General features: G+C 40.4%; 1 protein-coding gene across 1 annotated transcript in view; it reads right to left on the reverse strand.

The window, feature by feature from the left end:
* CXXC4 (CXXC finger protein 4) overlaps nt 1-17647 on the reverse strand; it is a 65626-nt gene extending 47979 nt beyond the window's left edge. Inside the window, exon 1 of the mRNA XM_058193413.1 lies at nt 16453-17647. Within this exon, the coding sequence (XP_058049396.1) occupies nt 16453-17598 (1146 nt within the window). The 5' untranslated portion in view covers nt 17599-17647. The remainder of the gene's footprint in view (nt 1-16452) is intronic.
* Between the last annotated feature and the right edge of the window lie 958 nt (nt 17648-18605).

Here is an 18605-nt window from a genome sequence, read left to right on the forward strand (position 1 = left end):
TCGGCTCTAGACTCTCCTTTATGACAACCGCCACCCCCCCACCCCTACCTTGGGCCCTCGGTTGAGGGAATGCCCGGAAACCCGGTGGGCACATTTCTCCAAGGGGCACCCCCCCTTCTGTGCCCAGCCAGGTCTCCTAATGCCCATAAGGTCCGCGGAGCCCCCTTGTATAAGATCGCAAATAAGGGGGGCTTTGTTCACCACGGACCGAGCATTGCATAACATCAACCGAAGGCCCAAGCTCTGAGGATCCTGACCATCCGGGGAACAGGAGAGGTCTGAGGGGTCGGAGCGCGTGATCGCTTTCAAACATCGAGCACGCGCTCCCGAGAATCGATATGACCCCCCACCTCCGCCATACCTGCCCCTCCCACTTACCGTCTCAATACAACCACCCTCACCAATAGGAACATAGTCCTCCCCTCTGACCTCCGAACCTAATAAAAAGCCGCTGCGAGCACACGTAGGGACTAGCCCCCCACCCGACGGGTTACCCCCATTACCCAACCTTACCCTCCCACCCCTTAAAAATTCCCTATCTAAAAAACCCCACAGGTTCTTTTTTTTTGCATGCCACCTCTGTGGGTCCCAAAACCCGTCATGGAGGCCGGCCCTCGATAATGTGGAGGGCCTTTCCTGCGAGGCAGGGGCACCTTGCAGGTGCAAGAGTTCACAAGAAGAATAGCGCACGGCAACTGAAGATAAAATCGGCAATAAGGGGGCTCCATCTCCGAATGGCAAGAGTGATGATAAATGGTGGTAGTCCAGAATGATGGTAGTCCCAAATGAGGGCAGGCATAGAGTAGAAAACAAAGGACAGTCCAGATGGTAATCTGTCGAGTGCCTAGTCCGAACATCCTGGTACAGAGGGTGGGGGTGCTCTGGTCATAACCAATGTCCTCCTCCGTCCCCCAAGCGAGTCTGTTACCTACTCCAAAAAGTTCCAATAGGACCAACAACGGCCAAGAATCCCAAAAAGGCCAGGGAGAGGTGTAGCTGATGTTAAACAGTCAGGGGGAAACTGCAAGGGGACCAGTCCGGAATACCTCCATCGCCTCCCCGCAGTCCTCCAACAACCACCTCCAAACATGGTCAGAAAATATCATCCAGGGGGTCCCTCCAATTCCATCACCCCCCTAGTAGATCCTAACCATTCCAAGAGGCTGGAGGACGTGAAGGACGCCAAGTTCGCAGGCTGGCAGCAGGGAAAGGCCGAGGACAACGTGGCAAAGGAGATAGATGGAACATCTCCACTATCGTCCAGATCACAGCAAAAAGACCCGGACAGCACAGCACAGCCAGGAAGCCAAGATGTAGAAACCAGGAGGCAGACCAGACCCCGAAGAGCAGACAAAGAACCGACTGAAAAAATCGGCCGAAAAATCGGCCGAAAAAAAACACCGATTCATCACCACCACCCCACTGGGCCTGAGAAGAAACATGGCCGCCGGAATCCACCACCTGCTTACCCGGCCCCGTTCTCAGCAGCCGTGGGTGCGAAAATGTCCGAAGACCTCTCCCACGGCTGCCGGACAGATGGTAAGCCAGGCCGGGGGAATATTCTAATGCAGAGTATTCATTTTCCCTAGCTGTAACATGTTTTCCACAGAGCAAATAATTTCTGAGAATTATGTAGCTAGAAAGATTGTGCAGGAAAACAAGTGGATTTATTAACAAGAGCCACTGTTATCACAGATTTTATACATGTAAACTAGTTGCATCCTTTGTCTAATCTAGTACATAGTTTTCTTCTATAAACAAGTTATGGAAGATTCTACATTTGGCATTATAATCCCATGTAACAGTGATATACAATTTATACAACTGACACTATGAGATAAATATTTTTCATCTGAATGTGCATTCCAACTAATATAAATTATTAGCATGGCAAAGCTTTAAAAAACAATGAAATCTGTCTTGAATGGTAACTGTGACACCTGGTCTACTGCCTCCAAAAACAGGTTACTCTTAAAGTGAAACTGCTTATCTAGACAAAATATGGTAAGTCATATATATATATATAATGGCTGTGACTAGGGTTTACAGGGAATGATCCATTTGCTCTACCTGTTTGCTATGCTAAAAAGATCACCATAAATAGAATTTGTCTGATTCTAATAATATCCATTTCATAAAAATAAAAGAAGTGAGATCTTTTTAATGAAATTGTTATCATTACGACTGTAAAGAAGGGAACCCACTGGAAGTCCTCTTCAGTTACTGTAGTTTATGCATTTAATAACTGTTTATTAGAGGACATTTTCTACCTGATTAAAGTATTATCACAGTAGCATTCTAATGTTTTCTCCCTATCCACTTCTCTAATTGAAGACTTCATCACTGTTGAAATTGCTTGTGTCTGTACTACTTTAAATGACAGATACATTGGTCACTGCTCCTTCATAAGGAAAATTCTGCAGGTGGGAAACCATCATGCCGGGAGATCGAGGCCAGAATTATTCATTTAGCTTTCTAATTTTCCTGATTCACAGCAAGTAGGCAAGGAATCATAGTCTTGCTAATCCTTACTCTAGAACCGTGATGGCGAACCTATGGCACGCGTGCCGGAAGTGGCATGCAGAGTCATCTCTCTGGGCACACGAGCAATCGTCCGTTGCTCTTCCGGGTTTCAGCATGCTGGCCAACTGGTCTTCACAAGCGCAGGAGCTCCAGAAACCGGAAGAGCAGCCGCCCAGTACACATGCGTGCGCCAGGAAGACGATCTTCAGGTTTCTGTCGTGCGCATGTGCACCGGCCAGCTGGTTTTCACGCGCACATACATGCCAGAAACCGGAAAACCAGGTGCCCAGTGCGCATGCACAAGCCGGAAACTGGAAGATCATCTTCCTGGCACGCCCATGAGCACTGAGCGGCTGCTCTTCTGGCTTCTGGCATGTATGCACACGCTCCCGTTTCAGCACTTGGTGCTGAAAATTTTCTCTAACGCTGCTGTAGAACAAGAGGAAAGTGTTTTAAAACACAAAGAAATTAAGAGTTATCTGTGGAAAATGCAGGGAGACTTTGTGCTAATAACCACAATAGAATTTATTAAAATTGTCTGCTATTTCCTGAAATATAGGACTAGCAAATCATTAAAAGCATTGAGCTAGAAGCCAATCAATGATTGTTGAAATCTGATACAGGTCACCCTAGATTTACGACCACAATTGAGCCCAAAACACTGCAGTTGTTAAGTTAATAATATGGTTATTAAATGAATCTGGCCTATTAATTTTGCTGATAAGAAGGTTGTAAAAGGTGATCACATGACTTAGGACACTGCAACTGTCATAAAAGAGTCAGTTGCCAATCGGCTGAATTTTGATTATGTAACCATGGGGATTGTGCAGGAGTTATAAGTATGAAAAATGGTCATAAGTCACTTCTTTTAGTTCTGTTGTAACTTCAAACAAAAGTGAACTGTTGTAAGTCAAGGACTACCTGTATTAAAGCACTTTTTATTTACCTTCAAATATAGAATGGAATGGAATGGAATGGAATGGAATAGAATAGAATAGACTAACAGAGTTGGAAGGGAACTTGCAGGTCTTCTAGTCCAAGCCCCAGCTCAAGAAGGGGACTCTTATCATTTCAGACAAATGGCTGTCCAATCTCTTCTTAAAAACCTCCAGTTCTGGAGCACCCATAACTTCTGAAGGCAAGCTGATTGAATATTCTAATTGTCAAAAATTTTTCCCTTATTTCTAGGTTAGACCGTGTGGTTAGACCGGTTTACTACTGGTTTGCTGGCTGCGCAGTGCGCACCATGCATCAAATGCAAGGTGTGTGTGCGCAGTGCACACCAAAAGGAGGCATGGGGTAAGTAGAACAGCACATGGGGGGATGATCAGCTGTGGCACACGACTTTCTTTTTGACTTTTAAAAGCATTTTTTTACAATCGATTCAGCTGAATAGGTTGTAAAAAAATGCTTTTAAAAGTAAACAAAAAAGGCTCTGATGATCCCAGCTGAGCTGCCTGATGGTCAGAGCCTTTTTTTAATCTCTTAAAAGCATTTTTTTACAACCTATTCAGCTGAATAGGTTGTTAAAAAATGCTTTTAAAAATAAAAAAAGGCTCTGAAGATCGCAGGGCTCAGCTGAGATCATCAGCTTTTAACTTTTAAAAGCATTTTTTATAAGAAGCGGCAAGCAGGGAAGCAGGCGACCGGGCATTGGGTGGGTATGGGCAGGGGGGGCAGATATTTTGCTACCGGTTCTCTGAACCACCCACTGCCATCGCTACTGAATTGGGCAATCCGGTCTGAACCGGGAGCATTTCACCCCTGGTTAGACCTCTCCTTGATTAATTTCCATCCATTGCTTCTTATCCTGCCTTCAGATGCTTTGGAGAATAGGTTGATGCACTCTAGATACAAATGTATGTGCAAAGGATGTACAAACCCACTCACCATCACTTCCAACCTCATTCTGAACTGCAGTTTACGGGGAATTGTAAGTACATTCATCCAGCATGTTTACGCTTGTCTCGAAAATTAGGAGCTCTGCATTAACACAATCCTCAACTTCACAAGAGTCCATATCCTCATTCAAAAAACAGTGCTTATAATCCTTCTGAAGATGTTTCTGCTGACATACAAAGTTGGAAGGTAAAAGCTGAGGTCTACAAGAATATCTCTATTAGAAATTTAACCCAGATTCAATCACCTGAGTACAGACTATAGACCTCCAACTCTTAAAATGATCCAATAAGTAATCTGCACCAAAAATTGTTGGGTATGTAATAACTTCCAGAATGGCCCAGATGTATATGAAAACTTATGAAGTTATCCTGGCAATGAATTTATACAACATGCAAGTGATACATCTTCTGTACAAACACAGTCAAGATAAACATTTTTTTTATTTTGTTTTGTTGCTGCTGTTGTTCTGACTCTGAAGACAAATTTTGCTGTATATCTGGATGAGTACAAATAGATATTGTGTGCAACTTAAGTATAAAAGGCCTCTGGATAACAGCTGGAGAACTATTTACAAAATTCTTAATACTTGGATGAGTATTTAAAATCTATTCTTCTCCAATCTGGTGACCTCCATACATATCTGACTACCAGAATTCCCTATAAGTACTGGCTTTCTCAATTCCAGTTTGAATTGCAATTCTTAAGAGCTAAAAACCACATATATTAGCAAGACAGTAGACTGTTTAAGACTATTAATCCTATTAATCATGATTATAAAAGTTTACATTCTTAGAGGATACTTTCTCTGCCTTACTCTATGGTTTGAGGAAGTATTTATGTGGGAAGAGAGGTATGAAAGGAGCGAACAGAGAACTCTATGGCAGTTCTTATGACAACAAGACAATGTGGTAGAAGCAGATCTTAAGTCAACATTATGTTGAGGGCCTCATACTTTAGAATGCTATTTCCTATAGCATCTCTTCAAATAGTTTTTATACCACTTTTCAAATGAATATTTTACATTATTTTAACTATTGTTTAATTATTTCATTCTAATAATTTGTAGGGAAAATCACCCTGAATTGTAATTGTATTGGAAACAATATAGAGACATATTATTATTTTTTTAAATAACCAACTATCTTTTCTCACTGTCAACCAACTACTATGAATTATTGTTTATTATAAGACCTCCCAAGATGTTATACAATCCAATATATTGGATGTAATATCATGCATGAATGCTATTAAATATGCATAATTTTTATTAGGTATACAGCAGACATGGGAACTATGATAAATGAATGTTGGCAAATGAACATTAACCTTTTACCTCCCTACACAATTGTCTTTCTGAAAAACCTACTCATTTGCATAATATTAGATTTATATTACATAGGTAATACATAGGTTAATATACATCTGTATAAACTTCAGCCTATAATCAATTTTTTGAATTTCAAGGCCAGATTTAGGATATACATTTAGGTAGCCATCTAATGAATAATTAACTGGAAGAAAGTTTCGTTGCCTTCCTTAGTCCTTTTTCTGCCTAATAGCAAATCTGGACTGCAGACATGTACATGGTCAACAGATGGAAGCAAAAAGGGAAACTACAACTTACTACAGTATTTAGTGGTCATGAAGATCTTTTGACTATAGATATATTAGCCCTATTCACAACTCTGACCTCTATAACCTCTGTTATAAAACACATAAATTTATTAGGACTACGAAAGACTTTTTGTGTCAAGTATATAACAGGTAGGACATAGCACTTTTTTAGTCCATTGATTTTTGGACAGGTTAATAAACTCTGAATATTGCTAAATCAAGTTCTCTTCTCTTATAGAAATCTATTTTAATGAAATAGGGAAATGAAGTTTGATGAGTATTTGTACTCCTTGAGCTATCAGCTTCATCCTGGTCTAATATCCCATAAACATATCAGTAGGAATGCTACGTATAAAACAGAGGGCAGCCTAAGAATCTTAATGAATCAAAACAGACCTAGGGAGTTCTGCCATTCTTAAATGAAGATTGGTGATGATATTTCAAAATAATAAAACATTCATAAGAAGTTATGTCCAATTGAAGAAAACAGGATAGACTCAAATAAATAAATGAATTGGCTTAAGTCACTCATGGGGGCGTATGAAACAGATTTTATTTCAATATGTACATCTTGGTCTTTCTAGTCAAAGTACTCTTAAGGATACCATTGACCAAATCCAAAGAAGTCAGTGAAAAAATAAACTACGCTAATGGTATTTACAAGTCTTACACAACCTGGAAGGAAACTTCTCAACTTGCACATCATGATATTTTGGAAGTTGTATTGAAACTTGATCCATAAGGAAGGTAGAAGCTATATATACATCCTCTGTGGCTCAGACTGCTAATGCAGTCTGTTATTAACAGCAGCTGCCTGCAATTACTGCAGGTTCTAGTCCCACCAGGTCCAAGGTTAACTCAGCCTTCCATCCTTTATAAGGTAGGTAAAATGAGGACCCAGATTGTTGGGGGCAATAAGTTGACTTTGTATATAAATATACAAATAGAATGAAGACTATTGCTAACATAGTGTAAGCTGCCCTGAGTCTTTGGAGAAGGGCGGGATATAAATGCAAATAAAATAAATAAAATAAATAAATAAAATAATGATTCAAATAATCACACTAACAGCTTGTGCATCTATATCTCAGGTTATTTTCTTACACCATGCTCTTTTAGCACTCTGGAGACAACACTTCTGTGAATGGAAAGGACATATCCACTATTGCGGGGGTCTGCAAACTTGGCTCTTTTAAGACTTGTGGACTTTAACTCCCAGAGTTCCTCAGCCAGCAAAGCTGGCTGAGGAACTCTGGGAGTTGAAGTCCACAAGTCTTAAAAGAACCAAGTTTGCAGACCCCTGCACTAGTGGAATACCGACTTAGACTCACAATACTATATTTATTTCGTACATATGAAAGGCAAAAGGCTGTTTTGTAACATTAACCCACTTTCTGTAAAAGTGTAGTAAAAATACCACACGAAGCTAAGAAATTTACTCCTAACAATCAAATCAAGCTCATTCCCCACATTGTGATTTTATACATATTTCCCTGACAGCATGCATGACTGAATTCAATAAAATTTATTTTGCTATAAACCTGCTTAATGGCAGGCTGTATAATATATGCAATGGGTGTACAAAATCAGATAGATTAAAAAACTACACATTCTACATTAAATCCCATATAGCTACAACTAACCTCCTGGGATTATGCCAACAGTCAGTCACCTCTGTAAAATATATTAGCAAATTTTACTGGAATTCACAAGACATTCCTAATATGTCCACCATTCACGTGGAAAACTAAACTTGAATATTGAAAAATACAATTCATGTCCATTTTACAATAAACTGGAATGAAACTTTAAAATTATATGAAATTTTAATAACCTCCCTTGCTCCCTAAGATAGTCAATGAATATAATTCACAAAATTGCTATAAAACTAGCAGATTCATCTGAAGCTAATCTTACTATTAGTTATATAGAGAGATAACTAAACTGTAGGTGTTATCAGGATACATCACTGTAACATGTGGAAAATGCAAGAACAGATTGTGCCTAATAATTTATAATAATATTTATCTGCATGGCTCATTAAGATGTCCTTTTTTAAACAGCCAGTTTTGATGTTATTTCATACAATTTTTTATATAGCTTGACATATTACACGTATCATTGATGTTGGTTCCTGAAGCTTTTGGACAGGATGATCTGATGTTGTTGTCTTTCAAAGTGCTCTTAAGATTTGCTACTCTACATCTCTGCCATTTGCTTTCCCTTTTAACTACTGTTCACCTGTTCAGATAACTGAGTGGACTTGTGTTCACAGGTTGCCATGACCATTTAATTATTGGTTTAACTGTCTAAGTATCAAAAGATGACTGACAATGAAGCAGACTACTTAGAGAGACATATTAAATTTAGAAATCTAAATTTGAAGGTTATCAGCATTTTCTATGAAATTAAATCATGTCACCTGTGGCAGATTATCATTTATTTTCAAGTAAATTTTGAGAATTTGGAGCAGTTCAGCTATCTATATTTTACTGCAGAGACATGACGTTTCATAGGATGCTAAGAAATTTCATTTCAATATTGCAATACATAAGTTGGGCCTTCTTTTTTCAGGATATTTATACATTACAAATGATTGTCAGATATGTGCCAGTAAACAAGTAGTAAATCTAGCAAAAATTGTTATGCATATAACTTTTCTGGGACTTATCTATTGAATTGATTTATTAATTTTAATTATTAGTTATTTATACTCCCATTCAGTCCCACGAGTTTTAATCATGATTTGCATATTTATTCCTAGGGATAAAAAAAAGAAGCCTGAAAGTATTTTTAGCATAATCCTCTATTGTGCTTCTATAAAAGAAACTGAAAATAGAAGAAAACAATGATGTTGCTGAATTCTTTTTATATTCCAATGACATTTATTTGGGAAAACTTCTGATATATTATCTCTTGTATAGGTGCGATCATACCCATATAATTAACATATATGTACCGTATGCATCAGTATGCAGTCTATTGTTTATTTGATTTTATTTGAGAGTGTCATGTATAAATTGAAATACTGTAATATGCTCGCCATGAGATTGCTTTTGAAGATGATTCAACGGGCCCCAAATGTAGCTGCTCAGTTGTTGTTTGGGGTGGGCAGTCAGATCATCTGACATTATTTATCACAGCATCGGTTTCTATTGCATTCCTATGCCCAACTCTAAGCGCCAAGGCTAACTTATCTCATGGACTGTTTTATTTCTAAGTAGAGAAATCTGATGTCAGGGCCGTAACTCCCATTTTTGAAAAATTCTTTTTAAGAAATTTCTGAAAAGAAATACAGTGCTTTTATTTCCCTCATCCCCATCCTGTCAGAACCTATCCTACCATCCCCCCACCATCCAGTCAAAACTCTTGAAGCTTCTTGGATGAGAAGCAAAATGTGTTCTTCTTCCTCAAGGAAAAACAGTCCCATTGCCTTTTGAAGAAGCACCGGCAATTATGACCTGGATGACTGAGAATCTCCATAGACTTTTTAAGAAGCTTGATTATGTGGCTGTTCACTGCAAACTTTTTGTGTTTACCTTTTCTTTCTCTCTGTTTGTTATCAAACAATGGCATTTACCTGAAATGGGTAAAGGTGCCTTAGATAGGGAGATTTGGGGTTTGGTTTTAACTAGTTCACTCTTTTATTAGCCTTCCTGAGGTTGATGCTCAGTAGCTGTATTAGACAAGGCTAAATATAGAATGGTTTTATGATAAAACTTCTTAAATTATTTTAAACTGTTTTAGCATAATTTATGTAGATAAACAATAACACTGCATTCTTGAAGTTAAAAAGTGGAGATCAAATTTCAACGCTCTCTCTTTAAATGGACATCAAGTTCTCTAAATAAGTTAAAAATCAGGGAAGCATTGCAACAGCTGATCAGCAGAGCGCCTATAAATCTGTTCCTGTCATTTAATCTATTTGGTCTGATATTACCAGCTGCCTCACTCAGAAATCTTCAATTCTCCCCACATTTCTGAACTTCAAACCCATAAATGAAATTCTCATGGCTCCATAACATCTGAATAATGATTTGGGTAAATTTACCAATGAAGTCAAAGTTTAGGGTGAATAAATCACACTTTTTAAAAAAAGAATATCTACTGAAGTGGAAGATGTGCATATGTTTAGTAAAATCTGAAATAATGCCATCTACCACTGATTTAAGCAGTCATATATTGTTATAATATATAATGTATGTTGGTGAAAAATGAACACATTGTTAAAAAAAAAACCACATTTACCTCAATAAAATTTGTAGCTAAAATGCACAACAGAAAACACAGTTTTGCTTTGTGACTGATAAATAATAATAGTAACAATAAAAACACATTTTATGGCATTTATTAATCTTCAGTAATAAAAACATGAACCATTCCCTCTCCCAAATGAATTCCAAAAATGATAGAAATACTCTTTCCCCCAATAAAGCTTTTATCAATTGGAACAAGTTATGGTAAGGTTAATCATAAGATTATGGGTATAGGTTAATAACTTAACAATTATATGGTTGTATGTAATGCAATATGAGGAAAAAAACCTAATTTGAGTATGATGGTTGGTTATTTTTCTCGGTATCCAATAGAATAAGAACCAGAGAGCACACCAGTTTTTTTCTGCTGACTTTCTAGTACCTATTTTAATCATATTACCAGTCTATTATTCATAAAACAACCTCCCTATATAGCTGAGTATCATGGAACAATATAATCTACAATTACAGAAAACCAAAAGATGAAAATGTCTCTTTATAACTGATCACTATCCATAGAGCTCAGTGGCCTCACATTGTCAACATCCTTTTTCCAAGGAAAAACAGTTCATTGCCAACCACATAACCTCTTTTAATGTTCTTTTCTTAAGGACAGATTCTATGGCTGCTTCCATTTCTCTTACTAAGCTGAACTTTAGCTATTAGCTCTTCAAGTGCATAAGGGGCGTGCATAAGCGCACAAACGTGCCTACCGTTCCTGTCCTATTGTTTTTCTTTTCTTCTTCCTATATATGTTTATATGTGTATATACTATATAATCTTTTTGTATGATGTTGTGACAAATAAATAAATAAAAATAAAAAAAGTGAGAAAGTTTTAAGGATAATTTATAACTATTAAATAAACTACTATAAACTACTATAACTATTTCAACACACACAACACCTAGGAATTTCTATTAGACTTGAAAGCTAAGTACCAATGGATCACTGGAAGATATCTGAAGCATAACATGAAACTATTTGTCAGTATGATTAGAATGAAAAATAAAGTGTAGTATATAACTATTTGGTCATGGTGAAGGCCTTAATAACAGTAATGAGGTCCAATGAAAGGGAAACTAAAGAGTCAACAGTTAAGCTGTATTTAATATAGAAGCTCAACAGGAAGACAGTGTTTAGTTCCAGAGATGAGTTTTGAAATATTTAAAACCAAGCCTGGATTGCCTGACTCTGCTCCATAGAAGCAGGTTTGGGAAGCAAAAAGCATGACGATGGATGTTATGCAAAATCCCCTTTGGTTTTTCCCTGCATGAAAGAGGCGATAGTGAGCCATGCCCCTCAGTCTATAATTTACAGAAGGAATTATATTAATGTACACTAATGGGGAAAAAATAAGTACTCTCCCTGGATAAATAATGATTATACTTTTTTAAACATACCATAAATTGAAATGAATGCTGTGGATGGGTGTGAATACATAGAGCTGTGTGTGACATCAATCTTTAGTTTGTATATTTACTACTATTGCTTGCATGCATGGACTTTTTATATTATTATAGAATGCCTTTTTTATGGAAAAAACCAAGTGATCAAAGTGTTCTTTGGGTGAGCTTTCACATAAGGAAAAAGGAGTGTTCTTTTTAAAAAAGCTAGGATGCAAGCGACATTTCATTCAAATGTAATTCAGACATCAAGTAGCTGATTTTTGTTGCCTTGTGATTACAAGTAGTCCTCAACTTACAACTCCAATTGAGCCCAAAATTTATGTTGCTAAATGAGACGGTTGTTAAGTGAATTTTGCACCATCTTATAAACTGTCTTGCCACAGTTAAGTGAATCATTGCAGTTGTTAAGTTAGTAGCATGGTTGTTAAGTGAATCTGGCTTTCCCATTGACTTGTGCTTGTTATAAGGTTGCAAAAGGTGATTACTTGACCCTGGGGCACTACAACCATCATACATGTGAGTCAGTTGCCATATTCAATTTTGATCACATGACCATCGGGATGCTGCAATGGTCGGGTGAAAAACTGTCATATAATCAACGTTTTCATTGCCGTTGTAACTTCAAACGGTCACTAAATGAACTGTTGTTAAGTAAAGGACTACCCAGAGTAAGAATTGCTTTTACTTTTTTTTTTTTTTAGGAAAATGTTTGTATTTGTGAACAGAAAGAGAACTGGTTCTGGTTCTGAATTTGTTCAAATCAGGAACCCCTCTAGACTGCGACGACTTGTTACCAGACTACCTGTGGACAGAGACACCAAGTCACTCCAACTTTCTCATCCTGTCTGAAACAAGGGAAGCATCAGTTTAGTCATACATGCTCTGCCAATCTTCGACCGGCTTCCAATTTATTGCTTTAACATTGGATGTATAGTTCTTTATGGGCCTTGGACAATTGTGCTCTGTCTTTACCGCTCAATAAAAATAGGTAGCGGGAGAGAAAGAAAAGAAACAGTAAGTGGAAAATTCTAATTTCAACAGACAATGGCTAAATTTGGACTTCTTACTAACTTGAAAATAACTGCCATTATTTAGACTCAAATAGATTGGAATTTGCAGAGATTTGTTTTTCAACATTGGGAAACTGCAGCTCAAGATTGTGCTTCTGCAACATAGTTCCCCACATTTAAATAAACCATAGCTGACTTACTATTTGGAGGTTCAGTTTTGGAGGTTCACACAAGATGTTGAGCTAGCTGTAGACTGTCTCTACACAGCACATTAATGTATACTAAAACTGAAGTTGCTATTTTGTGATGCTACATTACATGAATTACACCTCTCTCTCTCTGTATGTGTGTGTGTGTATATACACACACACACACACACCTGCACTTGTGTTTGTATACAACAAAGAAACAAGTAACTAAAAAGTGAGGATGTTTTCAAATGTAGTGATATGTATTTTGCTGGCCACAACTGTGGTGCAATTATCCCATACACACGCCCAGGAAATGTTTAAAGATGCAAACTTCTTTGTCGCGAAAAATGTGCTTACAGACTCATTCATGAATGCTATTTTCTCTTATATATATTTCTTTCCCACCCCTTCACCCGTTTATTGACAGGGCAGTGTCTGTATGTTCATTATTAACAATTATTTAATCATTGCACTTTATAGCTTACTTTTTGAGAAACAGAGTAGAAGTCAACCGGATTTTAGTATTTGTTTCAGACAGGGCTGTAAATGTTAGGATGCTTTGCAAAAGGCAGATGCACTGGTGAAAATGAACTCTGAACTCAATCCAAAGTTCTTAAGGATATAAGAGCCATATCGTATCAGACAAAAACTTATCAACTCCATCAACCTATAGGCTGCAGTGGAGGATGGAAAGAGATGATCTAAGGCTAACATAGCATCTCAGCTGCATCTTTCCTTTGTGATACCTTGTAGAAATCAAAGGCACGCATGCAGAGAACCATGAGAAGGTTCAACTTTTTCTTCTAATTTTGCCTAATACTATCCCAAAGATGCTTTTTCAGGAGGCAACTGAACTTTCTTGTTTTTTCTTTTGAAGATGTTTCTTTTCTTGGATAAAAGTCCAATTGCCTCCTGAAAAAACATCATTGGGACAACTATGACCTGGATGACTGAGAATCTCTACAGACTTCCTTCTAATGTAGTTTTCCCTTAAATGGACAGAAGGACAATATTTGCAAGAAGTTGATGAAGGAAGTTTTCTTTGGTAAATATTTCTCCTCTCCTGAATTTTAAGAACCTCAGCAAATACAAGCTTAGAAACATGCCATTTGCTCAGAAATTATCCAGTTAACTGCCAAGGTTGAAATCTGGCATCAACTTGCTTGAAAGTAAACACTTTGCATAAGACACTAACCCACATTAAATTAAGTTATGGTTTAATGACTTAATCTCATTGTCTGGATTTGTATAATAAACTGAACTATAAACTAACCATATAGCCTTGGTTCATGCAAGCAGCTAATCTAAAATATGCTTGGCTAGTTAGCAGTGCAGTCATGAAAACAGTTCTAGTGTAATTTACTTCTGTGCAAAGGTGGTATATCTGTTTAAAGCAACACAAGATATCGTTTTGTTAGACTGAATAGGGCAGTCAGTTTTATCCTTTCCAATTAGTTTTCAAGTATACCTTGGTATTTTTAAGAAATATATCCAGTGGTGGGATTCAGCCAGTTCGCACCACTTTGGGAGAACCGGTTGTTAACTTTCTGAGCAGTTTGGTAAACTGGTTGTTGGAAGAAATCATTAGGGCAGAGAACCAGTTAAATTACTTGAATCCCACCACTAAATATATCCCTGATAAACATGCTGAGAACCGCAGTCTTTCCTTGCTTATAACTAGTTAGCAAAACCAAGATTGGTTTTTAAAGAGGAGTATTGGAAAACTGTGCAAGAGAGTACACTTAATGCACCCAGGAACAGAAAAAAGTTATCATTTTTAGTTATGGTTTAGTGTTCAAATTCAGCATTTACTGTTTATTGTAAAAATCACAATATACATTCTTGGTAATGTTCTATGAAATAAACAGGAGTGTTTGCAACCAAAAATAACAGGTACATTTATATACAACTGATTTTTACCAGCTGAAATATAGTCTGTAGAGACTGTTGCATCAATGTGATATTGGATTAGCATATATGCACAATAAACAGCTATGGAAAATATATGAGGAGTAAGTTATTAAACTTTCCAAAAGGATAGTTCAATTTTGCAAGGGAAGAAGAAAAATTAGTATCACTCAAGTGCTTTCCTTTCCCTCCCTATTTTTTCTAAATGAAATGTTAAACTTATTAGTAACATTAACACATTTTTTTTAAAAAAATCCATGTATAAGTTAACTCCTGTTAATGACTGTTGCAACTCTGAGTTGCTAATTTCAACTTACATCTTAAAGTTCCATAAAGAACTTTATTTCTCAAATCAAACACACTCATCTGATAGGTTCATCTACCTGGTAATACTATAGTTTTAATAATCACAAGGTTTAAATCATTACAAGTTTTTCCTCTCTTTTCTTCCATCTAAAAATAATGCTATTAATCATTTTACATGGTTTTTTTCCTTTGACTGCTAAACTAAATACATGAACTGAAAATCCAGAATATCCCTTTTACTTTTTTAAAGTCTACGAAACTTGAAGACCTTTTCTGGTCTATGATACATTGTCAATTCTGAGTTTTTAAAAAATAAATGCATATACATTTCAAGCACAAATACTCATATTCTTTATCAGATTGTAAAATATACTACAAAGGGCTATTTTTGGTAAGGATGTATCATGATCCAAAGTATTACTTTTGGTATGCTTGGCTAACTTCATCACCAATTGTTTTCTTATAATAAATTATCAAAAAGCAATCCCCAAATTACCTAGTTCTTCATTTTAGATAAATGTAGGACCATTTTAAGATGGGGAATCAGCGTTAGAAAAGTAAACTCCCTAGTTTTCAAACAGAGCAAAATCTACACAGCAAATAAGGAAGGAAAGGATCCACTATGCTGCCAAAATTATTTTAAAATCAAAAAGTTTCATGACTACTAAAGCATTTGGACTTTCTTTAAAAAAAAAATGCCCTTCACCATTACTTTCACATTAAGTAAAAATAGTTTACATGTCACCAAACAACACACCTTGAAATAACAGATAAAAATATAGACCATAGATTCCAATCAATTGAACTTGTAATATACAACTTGGGAATGTGTATTTAAAAAAAAGAGTAGAAGAAATCTTCGTGTAATGATTAAAAAGGGGTGGAAAAAAAATCCCCTCGGGAATTGAGCGATTTCGTGGCATTTTTTTTTCCCCCTTTCCAAATCCCATTTAGACAAACTTTCCGGATATTCCTGCCTGTCGAAAAAAACGGCCCAAGGCCCCGGCCAGGTTTTTATTGCAGAGGGCCGGCCTCCTCGCTCCCCCCTTCCTCCAAAACCGGGTCCAGAGCAGTCCAAATCCAACCCCATCCCACCCACCACCCACGGCTGAGGACGTGTGGCTATGTTTTGTGCACAGTACTACGGAGAGGCAACCAAGTGGGGTGGGGGGCGTGGAGGGGAGGGAGGGCTTCCCCCCCCCTCACAACCTGAAGGAGGCTTCGGAAAAGGGATGCTGCATCTTGAAACTAGACAAGAAGCACTGAAGTGGTGGGGGAAGGGGGTTCACGAGGGACGGCGGGAGGCTGGGAAGAAAGAAATCATCTCCTCTGACCTCTAGCGAAGTGCCAGGTTTTTTCTTTAGCTCTTCACATTTCCTAAATTTGCAGATCTGGTGTCCCGTTTTGCGGTTCCTGCAACTGCTGCAGACTCCACAGTTGATGAGCCTCTTGCAGGGCACGCAGACCCCACACCTTTTCCTCTTCTTCTTGGCTGGGTTGCCGCCGCCCCCTCCTCCTCCTCCCGTGCCGCCGCCGCCGCCGCCCCCTCCTCCTCCTCCTCCACCACCACCCCCGCCTCCTCCCCCTCCTCCGGCGGCTCCCAAGGAGGAGGACGACGAAGAGGCGGAGGAATGGCTCTGCGGGCAGTCTGCCAGATTGGCAATTTGAAACGCGCTGTCTGTGACGGCTGCTGAGGCTGCTGCGGGGGAGTGCAAGGCTGTCATGACGATGACCCCGGGAGGTAATGAGATGCCCCCTAAAGCCGGGATAGCGGAAAAAGTCCCCACGCGCTCGGGGAGATTCATTATCTCTGCTTCGGCAGCGCCGCATTTGAGCTTGTTCATGCAGTCCCCAGCCAAAGGTCTGCAGTGTTCCGGGGCTAAGGTGGAGAGGAAATTATTATTGGCCATTTGCAACGAGGGCTGCTCGGCTGGCGCGCAGCCAGGCTTGCCGAGCCGCTGGGACTCGTTCCGATGGTGCAAACTCCCGCCGCCGCCGCCGCCGCTCCTGCCGGCGGCGTGCAGAGAAGAGGCGGGCGACGAAGCCGGCGGCGGCGCTGCTGCGACCGACGAGGCGGCGGCGGCGACGGCAGCTGCTTTCCGGGCCACGCCGCCCGCCGCCGCGGCCGCCGGGTTAGGCCCGCCGACGCCCGCGCCCCCGCCTCCTGCGCCGCTGCCCCACAGCATGGCGGTGGCGGCGGCCGCCGTGGCCGGGGCGCAGTTCCAGGGGGACATGCCGATGCGGGCGGCGGCGGCGGGGGCGGCTGTTGGGAAGATGGGGGTGGTGATGCGCGCGATCTTGGCCGCCTGAGGGAAGGCCCCGCCGTTGGTCTTGTAGAAGGTGGCGAAGGAGCGGTAGCGCTCCATCTCCGAGTTGTAATCCACAAGGCTGTTGAGGGCGCCGTCGGGCAGGTGGTTCTCCTTGGGCAGCCCCGGCGCCTCGGGGTTGGGCCCCGTCTCCACGCACACGTTGGTGTTCATGGTGCCCAAGGGGTGCGGGTGGGCTTGGGGCAACAGGGTGGGAGGGAAGGAGGAGGAGGAGGAGGAAGAGGAGAGGAAGGGGGTCCGGGAGGGCCAGGGAGGGAAGGGCAGGGCCGGGAGGAGGGCCACTGGAGCCGTCGGGGGCGGAGACGGGGGCTGGGTGGCCGGAGGGGTCGAAGGGAGGGGAAGGGAAGGGGGGGAAGCGGTATCCTCTAATCCTCTTGCGGGGGCATCTCTCCAGACGGCGAAGTCTCAGGCAGCCGGCTCTTCCTTGGCATTCTCAAGCCCGGGCACCGTCGCCACTGGAAATAAAGAGAGTCATTTCGGAAAAGGTCTACGCCAAAAGGGGGGAGGGCAGAGGGGAGGGTGGTGGGAGGAGGAGGAGGAGGAGGAAGGCTGGGGAGAGGGCGGGGAACCCGCTGCGTTTGTGTGCTTTTGTTTTGGTTCGGTTAAAAAAAGACCCACAAGACACGCAGAGAAGAGGCGTACATCAGTCATTGCAACTCATTTGCATAACAATCAATAAAGACATGATCCGGCCACCGCAGCCGCCTCCTTCTCCCCCTCCTCCCGCGGGCGGGCTACCCTCTCTTGCCCGCTTTAATAGCTGAGAATAGCGGGGGAGGGGAAGGGGAGGGAGGGGAAGGGCCGACAAATGCCAAGGGAGAAAGAGGGCAATTGGAGGGCTAAACACATGCAAATGATGGGTGGCGAGAGGCTCCAAATCCTCTAACCGGAGGGCATCTGAACGTTAGGGAAGGTGGGAACAAGCCCGATTGCCGGAGGAAACTATCAAATAAGAGTACAGGAGAGGGGAAACGAATATTCTCCAGGGGTTAAAAATAACAAAAAGTATGGCACGGCTCCCCTGCGCCCCTCGGAGCCTACCCTCCTCCTCAGCGAGGTATAGTTGCACAGATCTTGATACATTGGAACCTGCAGAGATTTGTTAGCTGCCACTTTTGTCCTTTGGGTCTGGGTCTCAGCAGAATTGGTGTTAAGACGTC

The sequence above is a fragment of the Ahaetulla prasina genome, chromosome 8, assembly GCF_028640845.1.
Source record: "Ahaetulla prasina isolate Xishuangbanna chromosome 8, ASM2864084v1, whole genome shotgun sequence".
Lineage (NCBI taxonomy): Eukaryota > Metazoa > Chordata > Lepidosauria > Squamata > Colubridae > Ahaetulla > Ahaetulla prasina.